This window comes from Electrophorus electricus, chromosome 16 (assembly GCF_041902795.1).
Source record: "Electrophorus electricus isolate QZ-2024a chromosome 16, ASM4190279v1, whole genome shotgun sequence".
In the NCBI taxonomy this organism is placed as follows: domain Eukaryota; kingdom Metazoa; phylum Chordata; class Actinopteri; order Gymnotiformes; family Gymnotidae; genus Electrophorus; species Electrophorus electricus.
Window position 1 is genome coordinate 22357957 of NC_137512.1, and position 25886 is coordinate 22383842.

General features: G+C 43.1%; 3 protein-coding genes across 7 annotated transcripts in view; 1 reads left to right on the forward strand and 2 right to left on the reverse strand.

Moving 5' to 3' along the window:
• Window positions 1-1482: 1482 nt before the first annotated feature.
• Window positions 1483-20935, forward strand: fgf6a (fibroblast growth factor 6a). 3 transcript variants are annotated; one of them, XR_014117733.1, is made up of 4 exons: window positions 1483-2272; window positions 2782-2885; window positions 4005-4232; window positions 20816-20935. XR_014117733.1 is itself a non-coding variant. In XM_027022241.3 (3 exons), exons 1-3 carry the CDS (start codon window positions 1933-1935, stop codon window positions 4179-4181), a joined length of 621 nt encoding a protein of 206 aa, XP_026878042.1. In that variant the 5' UTR covers window positions 1485-1932; the 3' UTR covers window positions 4182-7001. The 3 variants fall into 3 exon arrangements, 1 of the variants encoding a protein (XP_026878042.1); XR_014117732.1 differs by lacking the exon at window positions 20816-20935 and adding an exon at window positions 6426-7001 and having other exon boundaries at window positions 1485-2272; window positions 4005-6102; XM_027022241.3 differs by lacking the exon at window positions 20816-20935 and having other exon boundaries at window positions 1485-2272; window positions 4005-7001.
• tigara (TP53 induced glycolysis regulatory phosphatase a) lies at window positions 9529-16263 on the reverse strand. Of its 2 annotated transcripts, XM_027022240.3 has the most exons (6): window positions 16106-16260; window positions 15548-15585; window positions 15335-15456; window positions 14970-15047; window positions 14375-14485; window positions 9529-12804 (listed from the first exon to the last, which is right to left on the reverse strand). In XM_027022240.3, the coding sequence occupies exons 1-6, from the start codon at window positions 16135-16137 to the stop codon at window positions 12412-12414; spliced, it is 774 nt and encodes a 257-aa protein (XP_026878041.2). In that variant the 5' UTR covers window positions 16138-16260; the 3' UTR covers window positions 9529-12411. The 2 variants fall into 2 exon arrangements, with proteins under 2 accessions (XP_026878041.2, XP_081555641.1); XM_081699515.1 differs by lacking the exon at window positions 14375-14485 and having other exon boundaries at window positions 16106-16263.
• The window catches only part of ccnd2a (cyclin D2, a), a 138033-nt gene continuing 129057 nt past the window's right edge, over window positions 16911-25886 (reverse strand). For both annotated transcript variants that reach the window (XM_081699514.1, XM_027022238.3), the window contains 2 exons: window positions 20850-21022; window positions 16911-17540 (listed from right to left, as the gene is read on the reverse strand). In XM_081699514.1, coding sequence (XP_081555640.1) covers window positions 17408-17540; window positions 20850-21022 — 306 coding nt within the window. In that variant the 3' untranslated portion in view covers window positions 16911-17407. The remainder of the gene's footprint in view (window positions 17541-20849; window positions 21023-25886) is intronic.

Consider the following 25886-nt stretch of genomic DNA (forward strand, 5'->3'; position numbering starts at 1 on the left):
AACGAAAATGGGGTTGTTGGTTCACTTCAAACCACGACGGAATACGCAACCGCTCAGTTGTAGCAGTGGTTAAGGTACTCAACTAGTAGTAAGAAGGTTGCCAGTTCAATCACCACCACTGCCAAGTTGCCACTGTTGGGCCCCTGAGCAAGGCCCTTAACCCAAAATTGCTCAAGTTGTATTCAGTCATTACTGTAAGTCGTTTTTTTTGTTTTGTTTTTTTGGGATAGTGTCAGCTAAATGTCCTAAATGTTGCTGCGCTCTACGTGCTTAGAATTTAATTGTAATAGTGTCCATTGCAATCTGCCATCCTGCAATTTAAGAATGCAGTCGAGCGTTTACTTTTAATGCTTTTACAAAAACTACTTTCATGAATTAACTCTTGACACATTAACTGCTGAAAGTGTGGAAAGGCGTGCCAAAATCACAAATTCCGTTAACTTTGAGCAGTAGTAGTTAGACAATGCTGTGTCTGAGCTACTATTATGTTGCATGTATTCTTCCGTTAGGCTACTGATACGCATGCGCCTGAGTAATGCTATTTGTGGTCACTGAATTGGCCGAACACGCTGAGACTTTTTTTATTTTTATTTGTTTTACATTTATGATGGATTTGTTAATTAAATCACCCTAAATTAAACATTTTGTAACAGTGTCACTCCCTGTTCCCTGATTATTGCTATCACCCATTTGTAAGCGTGATATAGTTCTTTCATGATTATTTACGCTTCTCACATTTTGTCAGCAGCTTTTTTGGCGTCATTCATCAAGACTCCTTTGTCTCAACATGTTTGCAGTTTAAAAAATGAAATGCTACACATTTTCTTTAACTCCGTTGTTTTATGTTTATCTTATCCCCTTTGTAGTTTTGCTGAAATTGCTCCAGATTATTTTACTGTAATTTAGACCTGTAGTCTGGTTCCTAAACCTATATCTGTATTATATATTCGATGTTTACACCCTTCGCTGACCATAGAAACGGGCTACTAACGTCTACCGCGTGAAACAGCACCACCTACTGGACGCTGTTTTCAGACAGGTTCACGGCCTGCAGGTGAACTACGGTGTTATCTGCAAATCCAAAGACGGTTAAACCATTTTTCCTTGATCACTGAACGTAAGTGAAAATAATCATAATTCAGAAAAAAAATTAGCTAGTCTGTGTTATTATACAGCCTACACAAAATACTCCATTTGGTGACTGTGAAACCTGTAGACCTATTGCACAAAAAAGGGGTAGCCTACATTCAACGTGTAGCTCAATGGAAAAAAAATAAACAAGAAAAACCGCAGGAAGTGTTTTGCAAGGTTGACGTGACTCTGCCGTGACAACCGGCCTGTTTTTACACCTTCCTTCTAAATAAGGAAGCGACTAGTTTGACATATGACTACCGATCCAATTTCGGAGCTGCCAAGACTCTATCACGTCCCATGGTCGCCTAATGGCATCCCGCGAGCTTGCACTCTTCTTTGGCTCCCCTCGCGGACGGAGCGCGTTCAGCTTGAACCGGCTTGGCATTGCTCCCGTGCACTTCGCCGCTTGTTTCGCGCTGGCGTGCAACTTTTCCCCCTGCCCCGTCATCGGCGCTGCGTTACCCCGACGGGGGCAGCGGTGAAGTCAGAGTGATGTCATCTTAAGGACAGGCAAGGTGAGCTCGCGTTTTCGTGAGTGAGTGGTACTCCCCACGCCAGCGTTGCCCACCGAGAGAGGCGCGGAGAAGCAAAACATGGTAATCATCAGCACTGCCAGCTCAGTCTCCGCCGCGCTCTCTCCGTGCTGTTCCCCGCCACCGAGGGGCTGGCGTTACACGCCCGAATCCCTGACCTGCGTTCCAAAAATAAGCTTCTTCCACCATGCCGAAGGAAGAAAAACAAGAAGAGTGGTATTTTTAGGGGTATTAATTTTGACCACGTGCCCCGAAGGTAAACCGGATGGCCATTGCGCAAAAGCTCCTCATCAGTATGTCCTACGAGACCAGCACGCACTGGACGTTGACCGCGATTGTTCTCCTGGGCTTTCTGGTCGGGATTGTGTCATCTTACCCTATCTCAAGCAGGACTAATGCAACTTCGTTGGAGAGAAGATGGGAGACCCTGTTCTCCCGCTCCGTTTTGGGGATCTCGGGTGAGAAATCGGACCTAAACTGGGAGAGTGACTATTTGCTGGGTATCAAGAGAGTGCGGAGGCTGTACTGCAACGTGGGCATCGGGTTTCACCTCCAGGTCCTCCCAGACGGAAGGATAAACGGTGTACATAATGAGAACCAATACAGTGAGTTGCATCCAGAAATGAAATGCAATAGACGACACACTATACCAGAGGGTGCAAATAATCGGAAGAGCTTCTGCATCCCAATAATTTTTTGCATGATACCGGCCGCGTGGGCAAAACAGACATGTGTCCTAAAGGCAAAGACATATCTATTAAAAAACCACTGTCCATCAGTGCTAAATATTTTCCAAGACTCAAACATGACGCGAATGCTGGGACGAATTTAGAGGCTAACTAATATTACACTGCGTCCATTTGCGGCTCAGAAAAGAGTGGACTAGTCGTGCACACCCAAATCTGCAGTACCGACAGGATTTCTTCATAGCCTATTACAGTATCAGGAGAATAAGCAGCATGGAACAGAATGCAGAACAGTGCCTTAACAGCCAGCATATAGCGACCTGCCAGAATCCACCCACCGTGCCGGAATGCATGTAACAGATACAGTCGTTTGTGTCAGTCCAAATCTAATTCCATTATGCGTAACATTTGATTTTTGGTTTGATCAGGTCTAATAGAGATCTCGACCGTAGAGCGAGGAGTGGTTAGTCTATATGGAGTGGAAAGCGAGCTGTTTGTCGCAATGAGCAGCCGAGGAAGGTTATACGGAACGGTAGGTGTGCACTTTATTCTTTACCGATAATGCGTAGTATTGCATTTGTAATGTAATATACTTGTGGTCAGACTTGCGTTGTATTGATTTTAGATTATGGCCCACAGGGTAATTTTATTTACTCTTGAAGATGATTAAACGCGCTTTTAATGTTTCCGATCAATACTGAAAGCCTAAGATACATAAGACCGTCAATATCCATCATTACTTTAATAGTGTCACATTAGGAATGCCAGATTATGCGGAATGAAGTATGCATTATGCTATGCATGGCTTGAGTTTAGATTTGACCTACTTAAAGCAGGTATGTTGCTGGATGTCATAATTAGGCCTAAACCTGACCACCCATATAAACTTTACATAGCGAGAGGCGCAGAAATGCCATCTCTTTTGGTGACATGCGTTTGAAGCCACCGCACTCCTTTACCTAGATGAGTCGGTGCTATATTAACATGTTCAGTGGTAGGCAATAGGTCTGCATTATACTGGAGAAAACAACAAAACCTAGTTAAATCTATCTATCTATCTATCTATCTGTCTGTCTGTCTGTCTGTCTGTCTGTCTGTCTGTCTGTCTATCTATCTATCTATCTATTATAGAAATGTATTTTCATGAAATGAATCTAGGAAAAACAAACCTCAATAGCTTCTTTATTATTCAGACATAATCAGAGCAATAAACACAATTAAATAGTTGAAGAAAAACACCAGTGCCTGTAGCTGCAGCAACTGGCAGATCCAAAGATGTGTTTTTGTTTCTTTGTTGTTAAACTTTGCTTTACCTTTTTAGATGGATAGCTAATGGACAAGCAAATTATCCATGTGGCAATTGTTACTAAGTAGTATAATATAAGTGTAATTTATGAGGATTAATTATTTTCTGTGCATGAATCTAGTGAAGATGTGATGTTGTATTCAATATATATGGGATCTGAATGAATTGTCTCAAGTATCATTTCTCAGGAAACCCAAAACTAAACCGACACACGGAAAACATTTGCTGAGAAGTTGACATTTGGGACAGATTCACTCTAGGCTACGAATGTGCTGGGGGTCCTTAGTAGATATGGGGTTGATGGCGGTTCTAGTACACTGACCGTTTCTTTCCTCCCGTCTTTAGAGAGTCTTTCATGATGAGTGCAAATTCAAGGAGACATTGCTTCCCAACAACTACAACGCCTACGAGTCTTCCATTTATAAGGGCTTCTACATCGCCCTAAGCAAACATGGCCGTCTGAAGAGAGGCTACAAGGCCACAACGGCTATGACTGTCACACATTTCCTCCCTCGATTATGAGCAAAACGGGCAATAATTCACTCATTTTGCACATGTTGGACATTCTCGCAGGTAACTTATTCATACGTACATGGCAAGGAATGAACTGCAAAAGAACAAATGAAACAAAACACTTAGCTTAATATTTATTCTCGTTAATGAAATATATGTATATTTGGGTAGCGAACTTTGTGTCTGACCTACGTGTAAATGCCATTCTTTGCTGCTTGTCATTTCTATTATGATTATATGAGGGGCGTGGAGCTTTTTCTTGCCCCCTCTCTCTTTTTATGGGTGCTTGCCATAACTGGTGTGTGTAAAGCTTCCCCTGTCATTGGAGTGACTAACATCTCCAGCTTTCAGAAGTGAAATGGATATGTTTTATTACCTCAAAGAGCCACGTCCGGACTGAAAAGGTGTGCATGATTCACGCAGGGAAGGGGAAAAAAGGAAAGAGAGAAATATCCGTTTACTTTAATAATCTGTTCCACCATTTTGCAAACGGGACAGGGACACTTGAGAGTGCTGGTTCTGTTTCTTGCATGGTTAGGTGGTGCCTTAGCTTCCTTAACTGTGGTTTCTTTTAAACTTGCATGCGACATCTTGCTGTCAGAAACAGAGGCGTCCCTCCTTGGGGGCTTTAGCCCAGTTTTGCAAGTAGCTTCACTTCATATTGTTTTCATACTTGGAACAGTCAGTTCTGGGAGAATCTGGGGTCTGCCAGCTGTCTGAGGAGCTTGCATGCCTCTGCACTGGGAGCTGCAGCTGAGAAGGGGCCTTTATCCTCCATAGTGAGGGGGGAGTTCAAGTCTGGGTGTTTCTGATGACGGCTAATCCCAAATGAAAGGTTAGGGTGCATCCGTTTGATCTTCTTTAGCAGGGCCAATGACCTCAGGACTGGACGTGTTTCCTGTTTATGTAGTATCAAGTAAGAGAAAGGGAAATTGAGTTGATCTTGGCATTTTATGAGCCGGGATTGATTTCTAGTGTAGTTATTTTCTGAGTATGGAAACTTTGCTCATTTAGTCAGTTTGAGAAAAGCAACACATTAAGACTACAAAAACTGGCACTTAGTCAACGAGGATCATTTGTTTTAGTTGTTTTCCCTGTTGTAGGTTATGTTACTGGTTAAGCTCCATGATCTCTATGTTATGGCTCATGTCTGCCCACATATACGTATTTGCTGTGTGATGTCACTAAATGCGAACTGCAGACTAAATGCCAAATTTCACCTCAAACACATTCTGAAATCTAAAAACCAACAGGACTGTCTGTTTAAGATCTATACTATGTGTGAATACTAGGTCCTTGGTCAAATACCAGAGCAGAATGTCAGCTGACTGAGCTAACAAAATTCAGGCATCTTCAAGTCCAATTATTTTATTAGCTTAAGAGTTTAAGTCAGGGTATTAAGAGTACTTGAACTTGGAATATATATTTAGAACCCTTCCCCTCACCTGACCCTCACCTAAGCACCCCCCCCCCCCACACACACACACACAAACACAAACAAACAAACACATAAACTACCATCTCTATGTCGACTCTAAAAAAATACAGCATGAACAAGCCATGGCTAGAGCTGAGATGGGGAAATTATTCCCATTTGCAATTCTAGAACAGATGACTGCTGCGTTTGGTTTAACGTACTCAGGTGTACGGTTGTTGCCGGTGACTGGCCTGTGGTGCGATTGTTGTCAGCTTGCTGCAGGACCTCTGCACGAGCCGAGACGAGCTCTTAGGGGGCACCTGGGCCTGCAGAGCTCCTGCTGGCCAGACTGCTCCCACAGTGCCCGCTGCTGAGAACACGTCGGCTTACACGGCACAGAGAGCCACCTGTCCGACTTGGCCCTCTCCTGCACCGCTGCTCCTGACAGCACGTGCTGGGCAAAGCAGCGAACATGGACGAAAATGTCCTTGACTCTGCTAACGAGAGAAAAAGGTGACTTTTTATTATGTTTAGCAAGCTATCTGGTTTATAATGACTACATGTTTTATATACACAGTGTAATCCAAAATGCTTATATATATGGTTCTTCCCTCAAAAGCAACAATGACAGCTTTAGTGACATTTTTGGCATTATATAAAGCTGGTCATGACGGATTCTGAACAACTATGCTTTTCTAATTCATTGTACCCTAATATAGGCATGCAATATAATTGTTCTTGATACAAAATAGTCAGAATTACTGCATTTTAATGTATGTGATTATTGATTTTAATCTTTTAAAATTAATCGCTCATTTCCTCCTGTCCGTTATCAGCAAGGGACTATCCGGCAGTGATTATTGCTGACATTGACAGCAAGAGGTGTGAAAAGCATCCAGCATGGTTTCAGTGCATAATTGTGAGCAAACATGTTGTATCTAGAAGATAAACCTTCCTAAAGTAGTTAAGCATTAACCACCAAGCTACAGAAATGGCTGTCTGTTGCAAGTTTTATTGGATTTCTTGTACTGTACTCACTGCATCTGCAGCTTTGGAATGGTGCCCCCTAGTGGCGTGAGAGATCCTAGCGAGTGAAGGGTCGTGCATGTGTTCCTGCGTGTCTGCAGCCTCTTGTAGTGTTCCCGGTTTTGTATTCCTGCACTGAGGGGACTGTGCTTCCTCCAAATTCCCCTCCTCTTTTTTAACATATACCTCACCTTTTGCCTTAGTTCCGATTTGTTGAAATGATTGTAGGACGACAAACTTTTCGCCAATCATTTTGTTCCTAAAAAAATATTAATGAGTCAGAGTTCTAATATATTAAGAAAATGTTTTCCTTTTATTTTTGTACGTATGTGCTGTGCACAGCAGTCAACTGTATTACTGAGATAATAATAAAAGTTTGTTTTGTAGGGGTGGTGTGCTTTCTAAATCTTTTTTTAAATATCTAATTCTGTACTTGAAAGCTGCATTATACAAGAGGTTTAAGTTTAGAGTTTCACAGAGATTACAACACCCAAATGTAACTGTAGTCAGAGTACCAGCAGCTGACTAAAGAAACACATGCTTGTAAATGGACACCACAGCCCACTACCTTGAGGAGTATATTTTTGAAATATACTTTTTAAAACAACTATAGTAAAACACATATATGAAAAAAAAACTACTTTTAGAACTGGCCATCCAATGTTATTACATCACTGATGGAATTCTTAATTATGTGACATTCACAACACAGTGGTGAGGTACCCTGCAACGAATTAAACCAGATAAGACAGTGTTTGTCAAGACAGTTGTGGAGACCTGGGGGGCCCACCAACTAGAGCACATCTCTGTTATATTCCACCTCCTAACCCACTGGGAACAGTAAATACCTGGAACAGGCTAGGTTAGAGCAAAGTGTGAACCCTGTGGAGACTGCCAAGAAATGAATTGCGACATGCATCAAGAGATTCAACTGGACAGTTTGACAGTTCGCTCCATACAAATTAATCAGTGTTTCAGTATTTGACACTTTTATATAGACACTGCTGTGTCTTTTTTTTAAGCAAGAAATGAACAATTCTGCTGATCTATTCCACCCCTTATAAAACATGAAAAACAAAAATGACCCTTTTAAAGAACTCACTTGAGGGATTGCTACAATCAAAAAAATTTTCAGTACGCAGTGCAACCACTACTGACCTCTCCTGTAAGTTAGCCCAGTCATGTATATTCAGATAACATGCATTGCACCAGCCCTACTGCAGCCTCCAAGAGGAGACAGCCAATGACAGACCACGTTTCTTACTTCAGGCTGCAAATAAGAACTTTGGACCTTTTTTTTTTCATTCTAATAAATATAGACTCACTGGATAGCCTACCCTGTGTTCCAAGCAAAGTCTCACCCAGGCTGATCATGGTCTCTGTGGTTCTCCTGTGTTGGGCTGTCCTCAGTCTCCTCAGCCTAGGCACCTGCTACCCTCTCCTGCCAAGACACACTGCAGACAACCTTGAGGCACACAGACTTGCTGAAACAAAGATCTCTGTGCATACCGGTTTCATGGAGAAACTATTCAAACAAAGGGTGCAGGATACTATTCTTAGAACTTCTAAAGGCAAGTTTGGAGGTTCCTCTGATTTCAGACAAAATTGCTGAATGGTGTGCTGATCGAGCTGTTGACATTTCTTTGTCTGAAATTACACAGGGATCATCATTTACTCGAAGAACCAATGTAAAGGTTGCTTCTCTGTTCTGAATGTGAAGAGCAATATGTTCTTATGCTTGGACTCCAAAAGAAAATTATACATATCAGTAAGTAAATAGAGATATATTTTGGATCTCATTATTTTAGAAAAGGTTTAGGAATGTTACTTTACTTAAATCTAAACTATTGAGTGTTCTAAATCATCACACAAACTATTAAACAAATAGGCGTCCACAGATAAAGGAACCGATGTGCTTAAGTGGAGTTTGTGATCACCTGCAGGTAGCCGACAGAAATGAGGACTCCGGGTTTCACCTTGTCAAAAGACGTCAACATTTCGACAACATGATTTGCTCCTGTAGGGGTGACATGTGGGTCCAGCTTCAGCAGATGAAACCCAATGTACACATGCATAGTTCATCAAAACCGTCTGGATTTCTCCCGTTAGAGCGACACAAAGAACACGTGCCCCGTAGAAAAAGACACAACTGGCACGTCGATCCGTCTGACCCTTTAGGGTCGGAGTATCCCATTGTGAGAACAATCAGAGATCAAAGAGTGGAATCCGATCATGGGAGTAATGTCTCCAAGGAGACCATTACTTCAGTCGATGATCCTTTGCAGGTGCTGCTTCCGCATAGTCCGTTAAGTCCAACACTAGAGAAGGACAGAAAAACACAGCAGCTACGATTCTGAAGGAAGTGGGAAGCTGCTCTCTCATTGTTCTGGACCTTTTCTTTCTATTCAGCTTCATCGTCATGATCTTGGTGGTTACCCTGTTTACAGTAGGCCTAATATTCGGTGTGTTGCTTCTTAAACACTGCAGTCTTTGTGATGCCACATGCTAATTCTACCTTCTTTCGCCTGCAGGCAAGGCAGAGGGTGGGCAAGCCAGAGTGAGCAAGGCAGAGACTGGGATAGGCAGAGAGTGAGCAAGCCAGAGAGTGGGCAAGCTAGAGACTTGGTAAAGCAGAAAGTGAGTAAGGCAGAGACTGTAAGGCAGAGAGTGGGTAAGGCAGAGACTGGGTAAGGCAGAGAGTGGGTAAGGCAGAGACTGGGTAAGGCTGAGAGTGGGTAAGGCAGAGACTGGGTAAGGCAGAGACTGGGTAAGGCAGAGACTGTGTAAGGCTGAGACTGGGTAAGGCAGAGACTGGGTAAGGCAGAGACTGTGTAAGGCTGAGAGTGGGTAAGGCAGAGAGTGGGTAAGGCAGAGACTGGGTAAGGCAGAGACTGTGTAAGGCTGAGACTGGGTAAGGCAGAGACTGGGTAAGGCTGAGACTGGGTAAGGCAGAGAGTGGGTAAGGCAGAGACTGTGTAAGGCAGAGACTGTGTAAGGCAGAGAGTGGGTAAGGCAGAGACTGGGTAAGGCTGAGACTGTGTAAGGCAGAGACTGGGTAAGGCTGAGACTGTGTAAGGCAGAGACTGTGTAAGGCACAGACTGTGTAAGGCAGAGCCTGAGTAAGGCAGAGACTGTGTAAGGCTGAGACTGAGTAAGGCAGAGACTGGGTAAGGCAGAGACTGGGTAAGGCAGAGCCTGAGTAAGGCAGAGACTGTGTAAGGCTGAGACTGAGTAAGGCAGAGACTGGGTAAGGCAGAGACTGGGTAAGGCAGAGAGTGGGTAAGGCTGAGACTGTGTAAGGCAGAGACTGGGTAAGGCAGAGACTGTGTAAGGCAGAGACTGGGTAAGGCAGAGACTGGGTAAGGCAGAGATGGGTCAGTGTCTCTGTTTGTCCTTTCATCCATTTTAATGTGTTAACATTCAATCAGCAATAGTGTTTCATGATGTCACAGTGTAATGGTCATGTATTACATGACTGAAAACAAACAAAAAAGAATAATTATTGGAATTAAAGGCATTGTTTGTACTTATCGATGTTGGGTAGGAAGTTAGCTTGCTTATTAGGTACTTACACTTCACTTTTTATATACTATCATATGTTTAATGGTGCAGGACACCTTCTCTTAATAGTATTTATTCAAATAAGTTTTTATATAATTATGACATTTTTTTTACTGATGCTTATTACTTTAAATACTAATATACACATCATGTGCATGTATCTTTTCCACTTAAAATGAAAATATTCAACATTTTAAATATTTATTATTACTGATTTGCAAATGGGAAGATAATTATTTCCTAAAGAGCTATTATTTTGTTCACATTTGGATAAAAGAAACATCAATCTCAAAATACTGTTTGTGTGTTGTCTGGTAATATCTGAAAAGATCTGATACATAAGAATTTAGTTATTACATTTGTGATGTTAATTAGCAAAAGGTATCTCTATAAGTACTATCCATTTAATCTAGTCCATTTTGGGGACTTTGTGTTCTCCAAACTCAGTATCCCATAAAAAGGTTGAGTCCTACTCTGGATAGCTGTATAAAGCTTTACACAAGCATCGCTGAGGTCTGAGCATGAAGTGTAAATGAATTTGGAAAAACAGAGAGGTTTTGTTAAATCTGTGATTTTGCATAAAGAATAAAAGATTAGTGTGGTTTCCAGGCTTCTCTCTTTCTAATGAGAAGTGTCTGAAGACACTGAATGGCTATGCAGGCATATATCCAACATTCTTTTATTTCTATTTATTTTTTATTTAACTTTTTTTTTTTAAACAAACAGAAAAAAATCCTTGACTGAATTTCAGTGTACGTAATGATAATATGAGAAAGTTCTCATTTCTGATTATACAAAGAAGCTGGCACTGAGCCTAAGCAAATGAAGGGATGTACCTTTTGCATGTTCACATTAGGAACACATTCAAAACTCACCAAATTTTTGCTGATGCAAGTTTACCGAAATAACCTCACTAGGACTTTTCCACCAACGGATTAGAGAAATGCTTTATGGTGAAATGAGTTGTATTCATGCCATATAATATTGAATGGGAGTATAATGCTAGTAATTTTTAGTAGTACGTAGTAACAAAGTCATGTTGAGTATGAAATGTAGTCTTTGAAGTCACAAAATCTTTGAGACCTCACTTTCTCAGTTCTACACAAAGTGTAATCTCTCGTGAATCATCAGTGCTTATCACATTCTACATCCTGAAATAACTACAGAAACAAAACAAAGTTCGACAGAGCCAGGGTTGCCTGCTTGTATGGTGACATCTCTTTGAATAATAAAATGTTATGATCACACTGCACTGCCAGAACTTCTGACCCATGTTTTACCAGAGATATAATTTTGGAGCGTTTAAGCTTGAGGACCACCAATTTTCTTTTTTTTCAGTGACAAGACACCATACAGACATAGACAGATAAAATAATAAACAACACCAAATATATTTTGATGGACTAGATCACAGCTTAAAAGCAGCAGTTGCAGGGGTGTCCATTAAATGAACAGATATTTTACAAAGGTATGAATGTGTCAAGAGAGACCACAATGATGACATCATATTTCAAACAACGAAGGTGAAAAGCTTTTTCTGGAACAAAGGTCAAAGCTCTTTGGCAGGAACAGTTGGGGCCTTCGGGTCAATAAAACTTACTTAACAACTATCAGAACCAAGTAGTCTGGCATGGGTTAAGAGACCATAACTGGTATTAGCACAGGCTGAGCCAAGGACAAGCCAAACCAAACAAAACCATCAGCTTACAAAGTCTGTTGTAAAACGCAAGCGCAATCTAAATAAATGTGGCTTTGACTTCATTAGCCTAACAATGTTTCTCATAGGGTTGCCATTTGTTCATTCTCTATTGGGTGGGGCTGCATTCAATGTCAGGATTCTGATACTGTGATTCCTTTTGTATATAACAAACAAAAGGTTTTGGGTTTTGTGCACTAAAAAATACCATTACATTTTAAAGAGGAATAAAACATTATTTTAGACATTAGTGCACATTTTAGTGATAGATTCCAATAATAACATTGTCCAATGCTCTCAAGACTATGCTTTGAAATATTTCCTTTCAGTGGTCAAAATACACTAGTTTCAAACCAAACAATAGATTCTGTAACAAGGAGAACAAACCTCTGTGTGAATCTTTCTGGTTTTGAGGTTTTTCCACCAGTACACAGCTTTGGAAGATTCATACAGACAACAGTGCTTAAATACTGCATTTTTTAAAATGAAATAAAAAGGACTTGTAAACATTCTAATCCTATCCAATCTTCTGCTTCCACTTAGCTGTCCTTAGCCTTGATGTGGTCTATGCGGTTGACAAACAGACACTTCATATCGGAGAGTAACACTGCACTGCTACATTTCAATGTTACAATGAACCGGCACATTCCTGTGTTCGAGCAAGCAGAAAACACCTGAATCATGTCCGACCCAAGTGGCACAGAACACCCAAGGTCCTCAATGAAATAGCGCACCGCTACCCGCATGTAGGCACCATGGCTCACCACAAGGGCATGAGCAGGCACTCTGAGGACACCATCGTCTGGGAAACCAGCCAGAGGACCATCAATTTCAGCCCGTTGGGTTTCCTCACCCCACCTTATTTTGCCTCGATGGTGGTCAGCCATTAGCTGGAACATGGATTTAAGAAAGGTGTTGATCCGTACTTTCACCTGAGAGCAGATAAACGGGTTTAATAGAACAGCTATATAGACGAAGATAAAATCATAAATGTTAAGATAAATTAAATCAAATATAAAATGATAAGGAAAGGAATAATGATTAAAAGAAACAAAATAAGAAAAAATTATAGCGAATACAAAGACAAGTGTGGTGTGATTTTGGTCAGGAAATTCAAGAACAGGCTCAATCTTTCTGTTAATTATGGCACAAGGCTAAATTTTTCTGTTATTTAATTTTATTTAACTTTTACAAATGTGATGTCACTGGAAACCTGAAACAAACTGGCTGAAACAAACATTTAAGAAGTTTTAGAATTGATTGAAAACTACTTTCTCAATTACCATGCCTATAAAAAGGAGGTTTGAAAGACGTTTAGTAGACTCATCCAGGTTGTCTTTATTAAGAGGGGCTTAATTATTAGTTTTCAGTGACTAGAGGGAAAATATACTCTGGACAAGTGAACCATCCACTATTTGCTTTAAATTCATTGCTGGATAGGTAAAAACTTGGCGGTTTTAGTTGCCACACTATTTCCTCAGGAGTTCTACAGTCAGTAGCACTAAATCAAAACATAATTATTCATTTATTTCTGGGCAGTGATAGACACTGATGTTCGATTTTGACAGAGAAGTAGTCATGGCCAGTCTAATATTTTTAATGTAGTGGGTGCAGAGTGATGTGAACTCATTACATTTGTATACAGAGAGTAGTTCAGCTGGGACCTGTGTTGAGGGATTTCTAAACCTGTCTACAGATGCAAATATTGAGTGTATTGTTGAACTAGTGATGTCAGGGATTGTCTAGACTTTTTAAAAATGTTCATATTGCAGATATGAAGTCCCTGTTTACAGATGTAATGCATGTCATTTGAGGGTATTGTATTCATACTAATGACAATCAAAACAGGAATAAGAATGTCCTGATGACATTTCTCAGTCTTGGTGCTGTTATATGGTGGACCCCACAGATATCTGAAAGGTACTCGCTGTGCTATTGCTGCTATCAGTAGTGTTTACTGGGCATGGTGCACTATGGGTGGATAAAGGAGCTGAAGGACAATGTTGGCGCTGCAGCAGTGCCTGAAAGGTCAGAGAGCGAAGAGCTTTATAGGAGGGGGCAGGACGGAGACAGCGGGTGGGGGGTGAATGTGGTTACATCACAGGGGTCTGAACTACGGTATCACGGTTTTCATCCCCATCGAGAAGCGTGTTCTTGCACAGTGGTTGTTGCGGCTGTGTCGCGTTGCCTGCCTCTGGTCATCCTGGGTCAGCCTGGGTCATGGTCACGCAGGAGCTGAACAGATGCCTGCATATGTGTGAGTAGTAGAGTGGTACCAGGACTCCTGTCCTGATCTGTGTCTTTAAGCAAGCCCATCAAGCCTGAGCTGCACAAGGACACTGTAATAAATAGCTAACCCTTGGACTTAGACTCAAACTCCTCCCATCTAAGCAAGTGTCTTTCGGGGGGGGGTTGTTAAATGTGTGGTGTACACACACACACACACACACACACACACACACACACACACACACACACACACACACACACACACACACACACCTGTTCCATGGTCTCTCCGTGTGGAGGAGTGTACTCCGGGATTGGCTGGCCTGCTGCTTCAGCCATTTTCTTCATATCCTCTACTCTGCCTCCTTCAGCAATGCCAAAGCTCTGTAGAACAGTGCAGCTCAGACCTCCATTTCCAGGGGATAAAACATCATGTATGGCCGTAATACAGAGGTGGCAAGCCTGAGCAATGGGGAGCCACGGCACTGCCCCTGCTTTTCCCCTGCTTTTCCTCTGCTTTTCCCTTGCTTTTCCTCTGCTTTTCCCTTGCATTTCCTCTGCTTTTCCCCTGCTTTTCCTCTGCTTTTCCCCTGCTTTTCCCCTGCTCTAAGGGTTTCGTATGTGGCTGATCACAGACCTTGCCCCAGCCACCACCAGCCCAAGTTACTATTGCTAAATCATAGTTTGCTGTGGTCCCCTGGGTCAGAGACTTGACACGCATGTGGTAAACTAACCTTGGCCAAAATAGCATACAGAAACAACTCAGCTAATGAGCAATGGTGTTGTATCTTGATACGCTATTAGCTAGTTGGTTTATCATTTCACTGTCATGATTGTTTATGAGATTTCAATAATAACTTGTACTTACCCTTTCTTTAAGCAAAGGATCAATCACGAGGGCTAAGTCACTGCAAGTATTATTTTTCCTAACAATAATTTCAGCAGTCTAGAGGGCAAAGACATGTACAGTGAAGTCACAGAGAGAGAGAGAGAGAGAGAGAGAGAGAGAGAGAGAGAATGTCACAAGCAGTTAATTTTGTGTTAAGTAGGCAGGGAACCAAAAACATGAAAACAAAAATCAAAACTGCAACCCTATGAGACATTGTAAATCAAATGATATCACACAGAATGACTGTTTAGATGTGATTACAAAGTTTTCCGTATTTAGCTTTAGGCGCCCCCTAGTGGTCAGGGACCCACTCTGCAGCCATTCTTCACTTTCTCACACCTCACCTGCTTGGCACGTTTCATGTCACTGACAAACACATTAGTGAAACGGACATCTTGAAGGTACTGGCCAGCAGCTTCTGATTGCTGTATCCCAGTTTCAGACAGAGGTGAGTCTATCCCCTGGCCTAATGAAACAGCAGAATAAGGAAACAGACTGGATAAATAAGGTTGGTAGAAAATGTAACCGTTCCGTCCAGTCATAAACTCACACTTTACCTTGAAGTAGCCCATCCTTGTTATACTGCGTCTCACCGCTGGTAAACGGAGCCAAAATAGGTGTGAGGTAAAAATCAATGCTTATTAGGCTACATATGACTTAAATGTTATTTTACAAACTTACTTTCCTGACCGAATAATACATTATCAAACCAAATTTAATCAGGATAGTATTCGCTGGACGGGTATATTATTGTAGTTATCGTCTGCTGAGCTTATTTTATCATATTGTAGTCTGACCTTTAAATAAGTCTGCGTTTCCACTGGCTGTAAACTAGCGGTGACTTTTATAAAGACGTCACAGGCTACTAGCAACGTTATATATGGGGTAAGGCACAGCGTTGAGTTAGCTATCAGCCGCGACGCAAACATAGGAAAACATGCAGATTTAAATACCTGACTAGCCTATTATTCCAATAAATGTGGATTGTCGTTCATTTTGCCCAGTATAATATTCACTAAGACGAGGATAGCTAAACAAGGAAAGCCGTAACTGGAGGTTGGTTAATCCCTTCGACGGAAATACAGAGAATAAAACAAAAATGACATTCAACTTACTGTCGGACTATTGTTAAACCGAAAGAGAGCATTAGGCGACTTAGTAAAGGCAGGAATTAGCACCGAGAGGGGGAAGACGAGGTAGGATGTATCTAACGGTCCGGCCGGCTTGTCCTGTCACTGTTGCTGCTCTGCTGCCCTGACGGATTTGATTGGTTTAAAGTGAACGCACATGCCGGCTTTGAGAACACGTGTAGAAATTAGCGCCACCGCTAGGTGGCGGACATTGGCAATGCTCTCTCACCGCCCATTTTAGCTCAATGACATTAGTCGGTACTGGGTGTTTTCCAGTTTACAGCATTCTTAAGGCTAATCTGTAAGGCATGGAAATCACTGCAATCCTAATAGAAATCAAGTGTGCTGCTTAGACACGAGTTGCAGCAAGTAGACCCTGACTGTTGTTCAACATTATACCTGTTAAATTATAGTATGCTAATCAAGTCAGCTTGATTTTCTAACCTGGAAACTCTTGGGGCCACAGAGGCATTTATATGGTGACAGACTTAAGTGATAGTATGTAAACTACACCAATTAGATTGAGGTTAGTGCATTCATGCATGTAGTGAATTGACAGTAAATTTATAGTGTAAGGCTACTTTTATTATTACAAACCTATCACTTCAGTATAGAAAGAATATTTTTCATGGTCCTGGGTTTAGTGAAGGCTAATTGAATTATTCATTAGGCTGTTACACACCCAGTCTGAAATACAAACCAATGTACCACACCAATTTCATCAGTAAACCCAGCCCACTAGCAAACAGAAGGAAAGAGGAGATAAGAACTCTGGCAAGACACTGCGCTGCACACTTTGAAGCAGATATTTATTGAACAGAGGATTGTGCAACAGACATAACTGAGGTACATGATATGGTCATAGTGGACGGAGGAGACACAATCCAAATTATCAATTTTGACAATGAAATACCGAATGAGTAACTCACAGAAAATCAATATGGTGGTGAGATCTGTATTATTCTCAGGGCATCACCTTCAACAATTGGATGGTCAAATAACATCTGCACACCTGGTGTGTTCCGGGCAAAGTGTGACTCAAAACAAGAGGTGAAAGTCCTACACACTGTCACAGTATGTGGGCCTTCCAGAGAAGTCAAGATTCATGAGTATAGACAAGCCCAGCTTGAGTCACAGACAATTTAAAACACTTCAGAATAATTTTGCACACAAAGATATTATGTCTTTAGCTCAGGAATGAAGGGGTTTTTTTGTCTTCCCACTCCATCCACTATGATTGGTTGAAGTCCAAGTAGGAGCCCCGTGATATCCATTAATACGAGACTGTTAAAAGTCCCCCATCAGAATCTTTATCACATGCTGTCCTTCACTGGCTCGCAAAAAACTGTTGTGAGTTGTGAGGTATTGAGAGATTGGTTTTCTTTTGTCCAGTAAACTTGAGGTATAGACATACCATAGACTGTGACAGGAAAAAAAACAGAAGAGCAGAAAAACAGATAAAACAAAGGAAGAGTCATGCTTTAAGAGCAAACTGTACAAGGAGCATTTCCAGTCGAATACTCATATGAAGATCTTCTATTACCCTCTACTTCTGCATTCTCAAAGTATTCTGTAAGCAGTAAAATTATTATAATACAATTGTTTATAAAATAGCAGCACACTCAAGTGACATCACAACTATGTTATTTTTGTGTATAAGAGGAAACAAAAATCATAGCTTTTTAGCAGCGAAAAAAAAACAATAATAATTACTCAAAAATATATTGACACTTGATTGATGTCTTCACAACCACACCTATCTCTCTTCACTTTGGAATACAGTATCTTACCCCTTAAGAAACATAATTTCGGTCCATATCCAAAATCCAACCATATTACTACTCATAGGAACTTGCTACAATTGAATTTCAAAGCAGAGCCGGGGAAATTAATAAAACAGGAGACCATTATACAATCAGTTGACAAAGGGCTGTTTTGGTGAGAGAGTGAAAGAAACCTGACTTACAGAACACAAATGCCTCTAAGAACTATTCGTTATTCATTTAAAAAAAAGACAAAATGTATAATAAGCAGAGAGTGTCCTTCACCCACAGAAAGGCACAGAACCACACGCGTTCAAGCAACACACAGCTTGATTGCCCAACCCCACACCCCACCCCCCCAAACACGAGCTGACAGACTCACGCGTGAGTGACGGTGGGTGTGCATTTTAATCCCGGTCATGGACGTGTGACCTTTGGGAAATTCGTTAAAATCCCTCTCCAGTCGCACCTTTGGAAGCAGCACGATTTTGTAAAGGAGATGACTGGAGAGTGGATTTTATAGGCCACGTTAGCAGTCGGACCAATGCACAGGGCGGCACTCATCGCACAGAATCAAGGCACCATTTGAAACAAGGCATTTTCCTGCTACAGAGCAGCTTTACTAGTTCATTCTCTTAAAAGCCAACAGCCCTTGGACCGTGCAAATGACTAATGTTACAATGTATTATTTTACTGACTATGACTGTATAACAACTAATTAACATTTCACTGAACAGCAAACAAAATTTCAAGTAAAGGGAATTTTAAAAAGTCAATGGCGTTTCCCACAATTCAAATCTTTCGGAATGTTAATATTATGTTTGTTGTTGGAATGTCCACACTGATTAACGTCGGTGTAACAGTATACTGGTTCTAACGTGCCACAGTTGGGAAATGGGAGACCGGCTGGGGGTAAAAAACACAAGTAGCTAATGAGGAAAATGACCCCGTTACTCTGGATGACTCAAAGGGAGGATGTGCTCAAAGTACTTGGACATTGAAACTGAGGAACTACACATACAGTTTAAAAAACGTTCCCCCAGTTAATCCAGCTTCCCTGTGTAATACCATCCCCTCAAATCAGCTGGCAGTGTCATTTAAACTGGTTTATATACTGGTCTGCAATCCAAACACCCCCCACCCCCCACCCCCGATAGACACAAAACAAACTTGTCAAACAAACAAAAAAACAAATAACAGACGTTAAATTATTGTGAGAATCTCTGGAAGCCATGTCTGATCTTCTGCTCCGGCCTCCACTCCTATACGAGACCGTACGTCCAAGCCAGCAGCAGCACACCTGTTCTACTTCAGCCCCATACAGCTTCCACACCACCGTGCTCATCCTCACCTGTGCACAACTCTCACGCCACCCTGCACTTTCTTTGACTGCGTGCAGAATCCACACCGTGTTGTGCGACTCCACACTCTGCTCCCGGCTAGCACCTCTTTGAGTAATACTCAAAGCAGCTCTGGGCTTTTTCAACTCATAACCACAATGAGCCAAAAAAAAGAGAAAAAACAGAAAAAGCCTAAATGCGCATCACAAAACAGACCGCCTGTATACAACTGTAATGTTTAAAAGTAGGTTGTAATCAAATACAGCCACCAACACATCCTTGATACTGGTGCGTTTCTCTCCTTAAGAGCATCTAAGGGAGGCTTAGGCCTCTGTCTGCTGCCTCTGTGTTCTGGGTCTTGCCTCCTCTGGATCCAGTGCGCTGGGCTGGGCCCAACCCCAGGTCCCAGGCCAAGAAATAAACATGTATGAACAGAAGGCAGTGATAAAGGTGGCCCATGGCTCTTCGAAGCAGGCAAAAGCTCTGTAGCCTCATTCTCTATCCCCTGCCTGGTCCTATCCTGAACCGCACCCTTGCAGACAAGTGACCAAACAAAGCTTACACCCTCCCTCCCTCACTCATTCATTCACTCTCATGCACTCACTCACTTACGCACTCACTCACTCACTCACTCAATCATTCATTCACACACTCACTCATTCACACCCACATACAGGCAGATATGCATGCACACACAAGCAGCCTGACAAAAGCTTATTGAAGTCTCTATATTTTGAGAATGTAGAGATAATAAATTTCTCATTGAATAATAATAATAATAATAATAATAATAATAATAATAATAATAACAATAATAGCAATAACTGCCTGTTCTTGTTAACCTGCCAGTGAGCATTTTGAAATTTAAATATGTTAAAATTTGTGCCAAATTTGGTTGATGCATTAAAAACAGACTATTCAGGCAGTTACCAACCAATCAAATGAAAATCACTTTAAAAATGAGTCCTGCCACTGTGGCTTTTTGCCACTTCTTAACCCTCTCAGCTTTGACACATCTCAGCTCTCCTCATTCTAACAACCATCAATCCCATTCACAGTCTGAGGCCTTCAGCACACCTCTCCTGTGTGACCTTGCTGGGTCTTACATATCTTCACGACACAACCAGGATGGGGAAGCCCCCAGGTGTTACACGGCACCTCTGTGTGCGTTCTAACAACATGAACATGAACACAACAAAACAGAAAAAAACATAGCCCCGCAATGTGTACCTTTACACGCCAGTCTTTTAAAGTTGATCTTAAAAAGCCTCGTTAAACTATAGCTTTTTTTTATACTGAAAATAATGTTTTTTTTTTGTTTTTTTTTATACAATCAAGAATAGTTTGCAAAATACTGTAGGCTTCCCTTCTATGAATCTAAGGCACCATATAATTTTTTGCATTAGTATGAATGCATTTAAAATTATCTTGTATCTAAAATATCTTTAATTTCCATCTCATAATGTACAGGGAATTTTTTTTAATGTATAAAAGTTAAAAGGAATGAAAACTACAAAGACTAGCAAGCACTTTTAGATGGGGTTGTTTGTTTTTTGTCATTTTTGTTTTTTGTTGTTTTTTTTCTTTAAAAGACGGATCCAGGCTCCGCCCCTTCCGCGAGCTCACAGGTTGACGTCCCGCACGTCGGTCGGGGTGCTGGACTGGTCCTGGCCATCCAGGGTTTTGCTGTGCGGGCCGCCCTGGTCCTGCTGCTGCTGTTTGTGCTGCAGCCGTCGGCCTTCCTGCAGGCTGCTCACCAGCACACGCTCGATCTGCTCCTGACAGGCCTTCAGGACATCCTACAGCAAATAAAGCAGATAAAGCACAGGTCAGCACATGCGGGACAGACTCACCCATGGCCTCGGCTCAGAGGCACTGAATACTACACGCAGGGGTGTATTCAGTGTGAACAATGGATAGTGGATCATGTTTAAACAAAAACAACAACAAATAAAAAGCAGTTTGCGGAAAATGCTCTGAAGTGGAACGTCATAACATAATGTTATTTGGATAATGCTAATGGTCACTAGCTCTATGTGTAATGTTATAACATCAGAACTGCCCTTCTCATACCTTATGTGAACAGGATGGCCTGGTAGAAGTAGTTCTTATCCTTAATTGTTAAGGTTAACAGTAACTTTACGCCAGCGTGTACACTAAATTGTAGGACGGTTCTCGGCAGAACTGTGAATGTATCTCCTATAACTCTGAGAGCAGTAAAGATAAGGTAAAACTACCTTTGTCTAATTATACTTGAAAGAGAAGATGTTGGGTGGTTGGGGAGAGATTACATGAGACGTGGGCAGCGCAGCATGAGCTCAGTGGTTATTCATCAACCACATCATTCCATCTAGGCCAGCGTGTGCACGCATGCACACGCAAACACATAGTGCATAGCCAGTTACCTTGACAGCAGTGAAAACAAAAGGTTCTGCTAAAGCTATGTTAATTGGATCCATGTCCTGTAGAGAGTCAAAGACATTGTTTCTTTTCTTCCCCCTTTTAACAAGTGTAACGGTGTAATGGGGGTCCACCTTACGGCCCCAAAAGACAAAGGGGTACGCATTTATTAAACCAAAACGGAGTGATGGTTCACAATCAGACGGGGAAAAGCCGAACACCGATCTGAAACACTACTACACATCCTCACCAGCATCATTCTCTTGTTCATTCATCCAGGGTTACGCCAGCTGAGACAAAGGAATGCAACCCTGATATCAGAATTTCACCATGCTGCCTCAGTGACAAACTCACTGCAAAATCCAAAATCCATAAAAGGGTGGAAACCCGATCAAACTGTAGGTGGCTCCAAAGAGCACATGCTGGCATTTGAGTAGAAAGCAGGGCACCGACTTTGTCAAACAAGATGAAGATTGGCGACCTCTGCTGGAGCCGAGAGAGCATGCAGCGCACCCAGCTCTCCTCTGCTCCTCCGTGGGTCTGAGACACATCAGGCATCTGTGAGAGAGCTTTTCTGTGAGAAGCCCCAGGGAAGGGCCTGAGGAGAATGTGCTGCTTGTGGAGCGGCTGCATTCCTTTGACATTTACTGCTAATTAAAATCTGACGGGCTGCAGTCTGAACTCGTGTTATGCATGGCTCCTGGGCCAGACGAGCGTTTCACACAGAGACATAACCTCAGAGAGGAGGGCTATCGCCCACACCGGTCCTCTAGGAGACTGTGTGGGGTGCATGGTGAAGGGGCCTGTGTTTTCCGTGCCTCACTAGCCATTCCAGCAGGCCTTAGACAAGCTTGGACACTGGGAAGAGATTCAGGGGTGAAACCCGTTCACATTTGCTACAGACATAAGGTGCGTGTGAATTTGTGCGGAGGGAGGGGCCTGCACAGAGGTCGCCGTGGTCTGCATCACTCCAGAGGAAAGCGACCACCATCCTCGTAATCTCCCCCGGGTCTCAGGCTGCTCTCCGATGTGCCACGATTAGTCATAAAAATACATTCCTCTTAGAAAATTAACTAAAGCATTAAACATGCAAAGGAACTGCCTGTGTCTTACCGCAAGAATGCCAGGACTGACTTCTTAAAAGACATCCCCCTCTGTGCTGCTGCTCTTTATAGAGGAGATTACGCCAAGCGCCACAGGCTTAATTCAAGCAAGTTTAATGACTTCAGTGTGTCACTACTGGTAAGTCTGGGACTGAATGGGATCTGAACCAGAGGAGGGCGACACTGGATAAGCTGTGAGAAACCACAAAACAAACACAACTCAACAGAAGAACCATCAGAACCATCTCTCTCTACTGGCTGTCTTGAACAACAGGTCAGAAAGAGGCACCATGGACAGCAGAAGTCATCGGAATGAAGCCAGAGAGGACGAAGTCTTCTTTTTATCGGAGATTGGGTTCATAAGTAAGCTAACGCAGGACTGAGAAACAGAAGGAATTAAGATGTTGGCCCAGGGTCCAGGGGTCTTAACATATGATCCCACAAACCAAAAATATCCCACAAATGAAGTAGTTCTTCACCTCCATGAAATGTAACTTTTGACTCTTCCATTAGTGTCCTTTGGAATTCTGACTATGAGCAGATGAGCATTCCCAACACGCCAGACTCAGAACGACTGACATTTTACCTAATTTGACAAGGTCTGGCATTTCACCCCACTGCACAGACTCGTCAACTGTTTTAGAGGGGAAATGCGAACGCGCCCCTTCCAAAGTTCATCAGAGTCTCCCCCTTGTTCATTCATTCAAAATCCAGAGTTTAATCTCGCAGGGAAGCCAGTGCTACAGAAGAGCGACAGAAGGTCTGTGCGGGAGGCTGTATCCTAGACCCAAGTCATCCAGAAACACCACTAACTCATATCTGCATGCAAGCTTGACTAATTCAGAGCCAGAGGACTGAACATTAGCAGTGAGATGAAAACTCACAGTGGGTCTCTGGAGAAACGCATTAACCCAATGAGCATCATCTACAGTGTACATTAGCTACAAGAACAACATTGACTGTAAACACTAAATGCCAGCTGGAATATTCATTGCTTTTCCTTCTTTCTGAGAGAGAGGCCATACAGTCTGCATGAGTTACTGGAGCCAAATATCTCATCCATCCTGGTTTGGCCTGTAGCATGGATGCTACTGTTGAACATATTGTACCTCACCAGGTGTGTTTGAGGCTGAACACACACACGCACACGCACATGCACACACATGCAGACACACATACATGCATACACACATGCATACACACACACACACACACACACACACACACACACACACACACGGACACACGGACACACACACACACACACACACACACACACACACACACACACACACACACACACACACAGTACAGTAGTGACTGGAGTACTCGGGTTGGCTCTGTCACATCTGCTGAAGGCTACACGCAGTGGACACCACAAATGTCAGCAGGGTGTCTGGTACAGAGGCTGGCAGCATCACCTGGCTGTTGGGCTGACTTCAGCTGCCCAGCCGCCCTGACCACTGTTCTGCATGCCTCAGTGGCCTTTGCCAGGGCTTTTTGACACTAGTGACAACCACAGGCTCCTGTGTGCACTTTAAAATGTAACATGCTAAAGGGAAGGTTTATGCAAAAATGCTAACGTTGAGAGCAGCACATGAAATCTAGCCGCCATCTGTTAGCTTGGTTTGTTCGCATATGGTTTATTTGACGTTAGTAATGTTTTGTTTACACTTTAAAAATGGCATTCATGGGAGTTTCATAAGGGTAATTAGCAGCCTCTGCTCTTAGACTGGGAGCCATCACATAGGAAGTCATTTCAAGGTAGGCCAGCAGTTTTTGCCAGTGACAGTGACTTTTCCAGAGTTCATTTTATTGGGGAAGAAAAAAATCTCTGGCCTCCAGTAGTCTGTGGATGCAGACGGCTTGGCCTGCATGTTTTTGGCAAAGGTAATGGCTTGTTGGCATCCAGGAATGTGAAGAGTTGATCATGGAGCACAGACCTCATGCCCCTCACACACTGAGGACCTTCACTGCTCGAGGAGGACTGTTTGTTTTTCCTCTGCTACACTGCGCGACTTCACACGGCACACGCCTGCTCGGCAGTGGCTCGGCCTGCCGCGGTGAACTCCGGGGAGAGGCGCTGACCTCGCCGGGTCACAGCGGACTCCAGAGGAGCCCCTTTTGGGGGCTCCTCTTTAATCCCAGCTCCCACCCCTGACCCATGTCTTTTTCCCCCCTCTTCGTTCCTGCTCACCCCATTTCTTACACTGGTTCCTTCCAAAGGAAGCAGCTCAAAGAAGCACCAGGCTGTCCCTTGTGAGGCGGGGTGTATGTGCGAGGCTTTGTGAGGGCTTTGCGTTAGGTCCCATACGCCCGCCACCGCACCCCAGCTCTGTGGGCTCCATCCACACAGTCTCACAGTCGGGGTCAATCCCATTTCACTTCCAGTAATTCACCGCCTGAATGTGAGCCTGAACTGGAGCTGGACAGATGCCCACCGTGTAAATAAGCAGGAAAGCGCAATCTCCTTGCACAGGACCGCAGCCACACATACACACACACACACACAGGCACACGCACACGTGCACACCCACATACACACACACACACACACACACACACACACCATAAACCCCAATACTGCATTGATGTTTTTCAGGGGCGCAGCTAGCAGACAAAAGACTGGGGGGAAGGGGGACGTCTCATCTCAGAGCCCTGGTTTTAAACACCACCGCTGTTACTGGCTCTGCCGTCACTCTTCTAAACGGTCCCCCTTCGAGCGGCTCCTTCTCTGGTCCTGAAGCAGGCTGCTGCCCGGACAAAAGCCGGTCCTCTGCCTCTGCCCCTCCCTGCTGCAGAACTTCAGGCCCTTCCACGGGGCCGCATGGCCGTCTGGGCGCGTCCTCCCTGCTGTGCCGCGCCCTGCCCGCATCGAGCCCGTCTTCTCATGTCAGAGCACGAAACGAACCTGATCGCAGCGCAAAACAGCCCCCACCCCCGGCCGTTCCCGTGGTTTCGGCCTCATTTACATAGCTCGGCACACATGTGACATGTGACCTCTCGGAGGAGAGCCGCGTGCCCGAGGCAGAGAGAGCGATTATGGGACAGCTGTGAACAACCAAGGCAGAAAAGGCCTTGATGTTTTGCCAACAGGTTGGGGTAAAGACGTATTGTTTACATGACACAAAAATGCAGCTCTGGCCAGACACATTTCCAA

Coding starts and splice junctions, on each gene's coding strand:
- fgf6a (XM_027022241.3), top strand. CDS start 1,933: ATGGCCATTGCGCAAAAGCTCCTCATCAGTATGTCCTACGAGACCAGC. Junction 2,273..2,781: donor ACATAATGAGAACCAATACA/GTGAGTTGCATC, acceptor TGGTTTGATCAG/GTCTAATAGAGATCTCGACC. Junction 2,886..4,004: donor GAGGAAGGTTATACGGAACG/GTAGGTGTGCAC, acceptor TCCCGTCTTTAG/AGAGTCTTTCATGATGAGTG.
- tigara (XM_027022240.3), bottom strand. CDS start 16,137: ATGCTCTCTTTCGGTTTAACAATAGTCCGACA. Junction 15,457..15,547: donor CAAGGATGGGCTACTTCAAG/GTAAAGTGTGAG, acceptor CTGTTTCATTAG/GCCAGGGGATAGACTCACCT. Junction 15,048..15,334: donor ACATGAAACGTGCCAAGCAG/GTGAGGTGTGAG, acceptor TTTGCCCTCTAG/ACTGCTGAAATTATTGTTAG.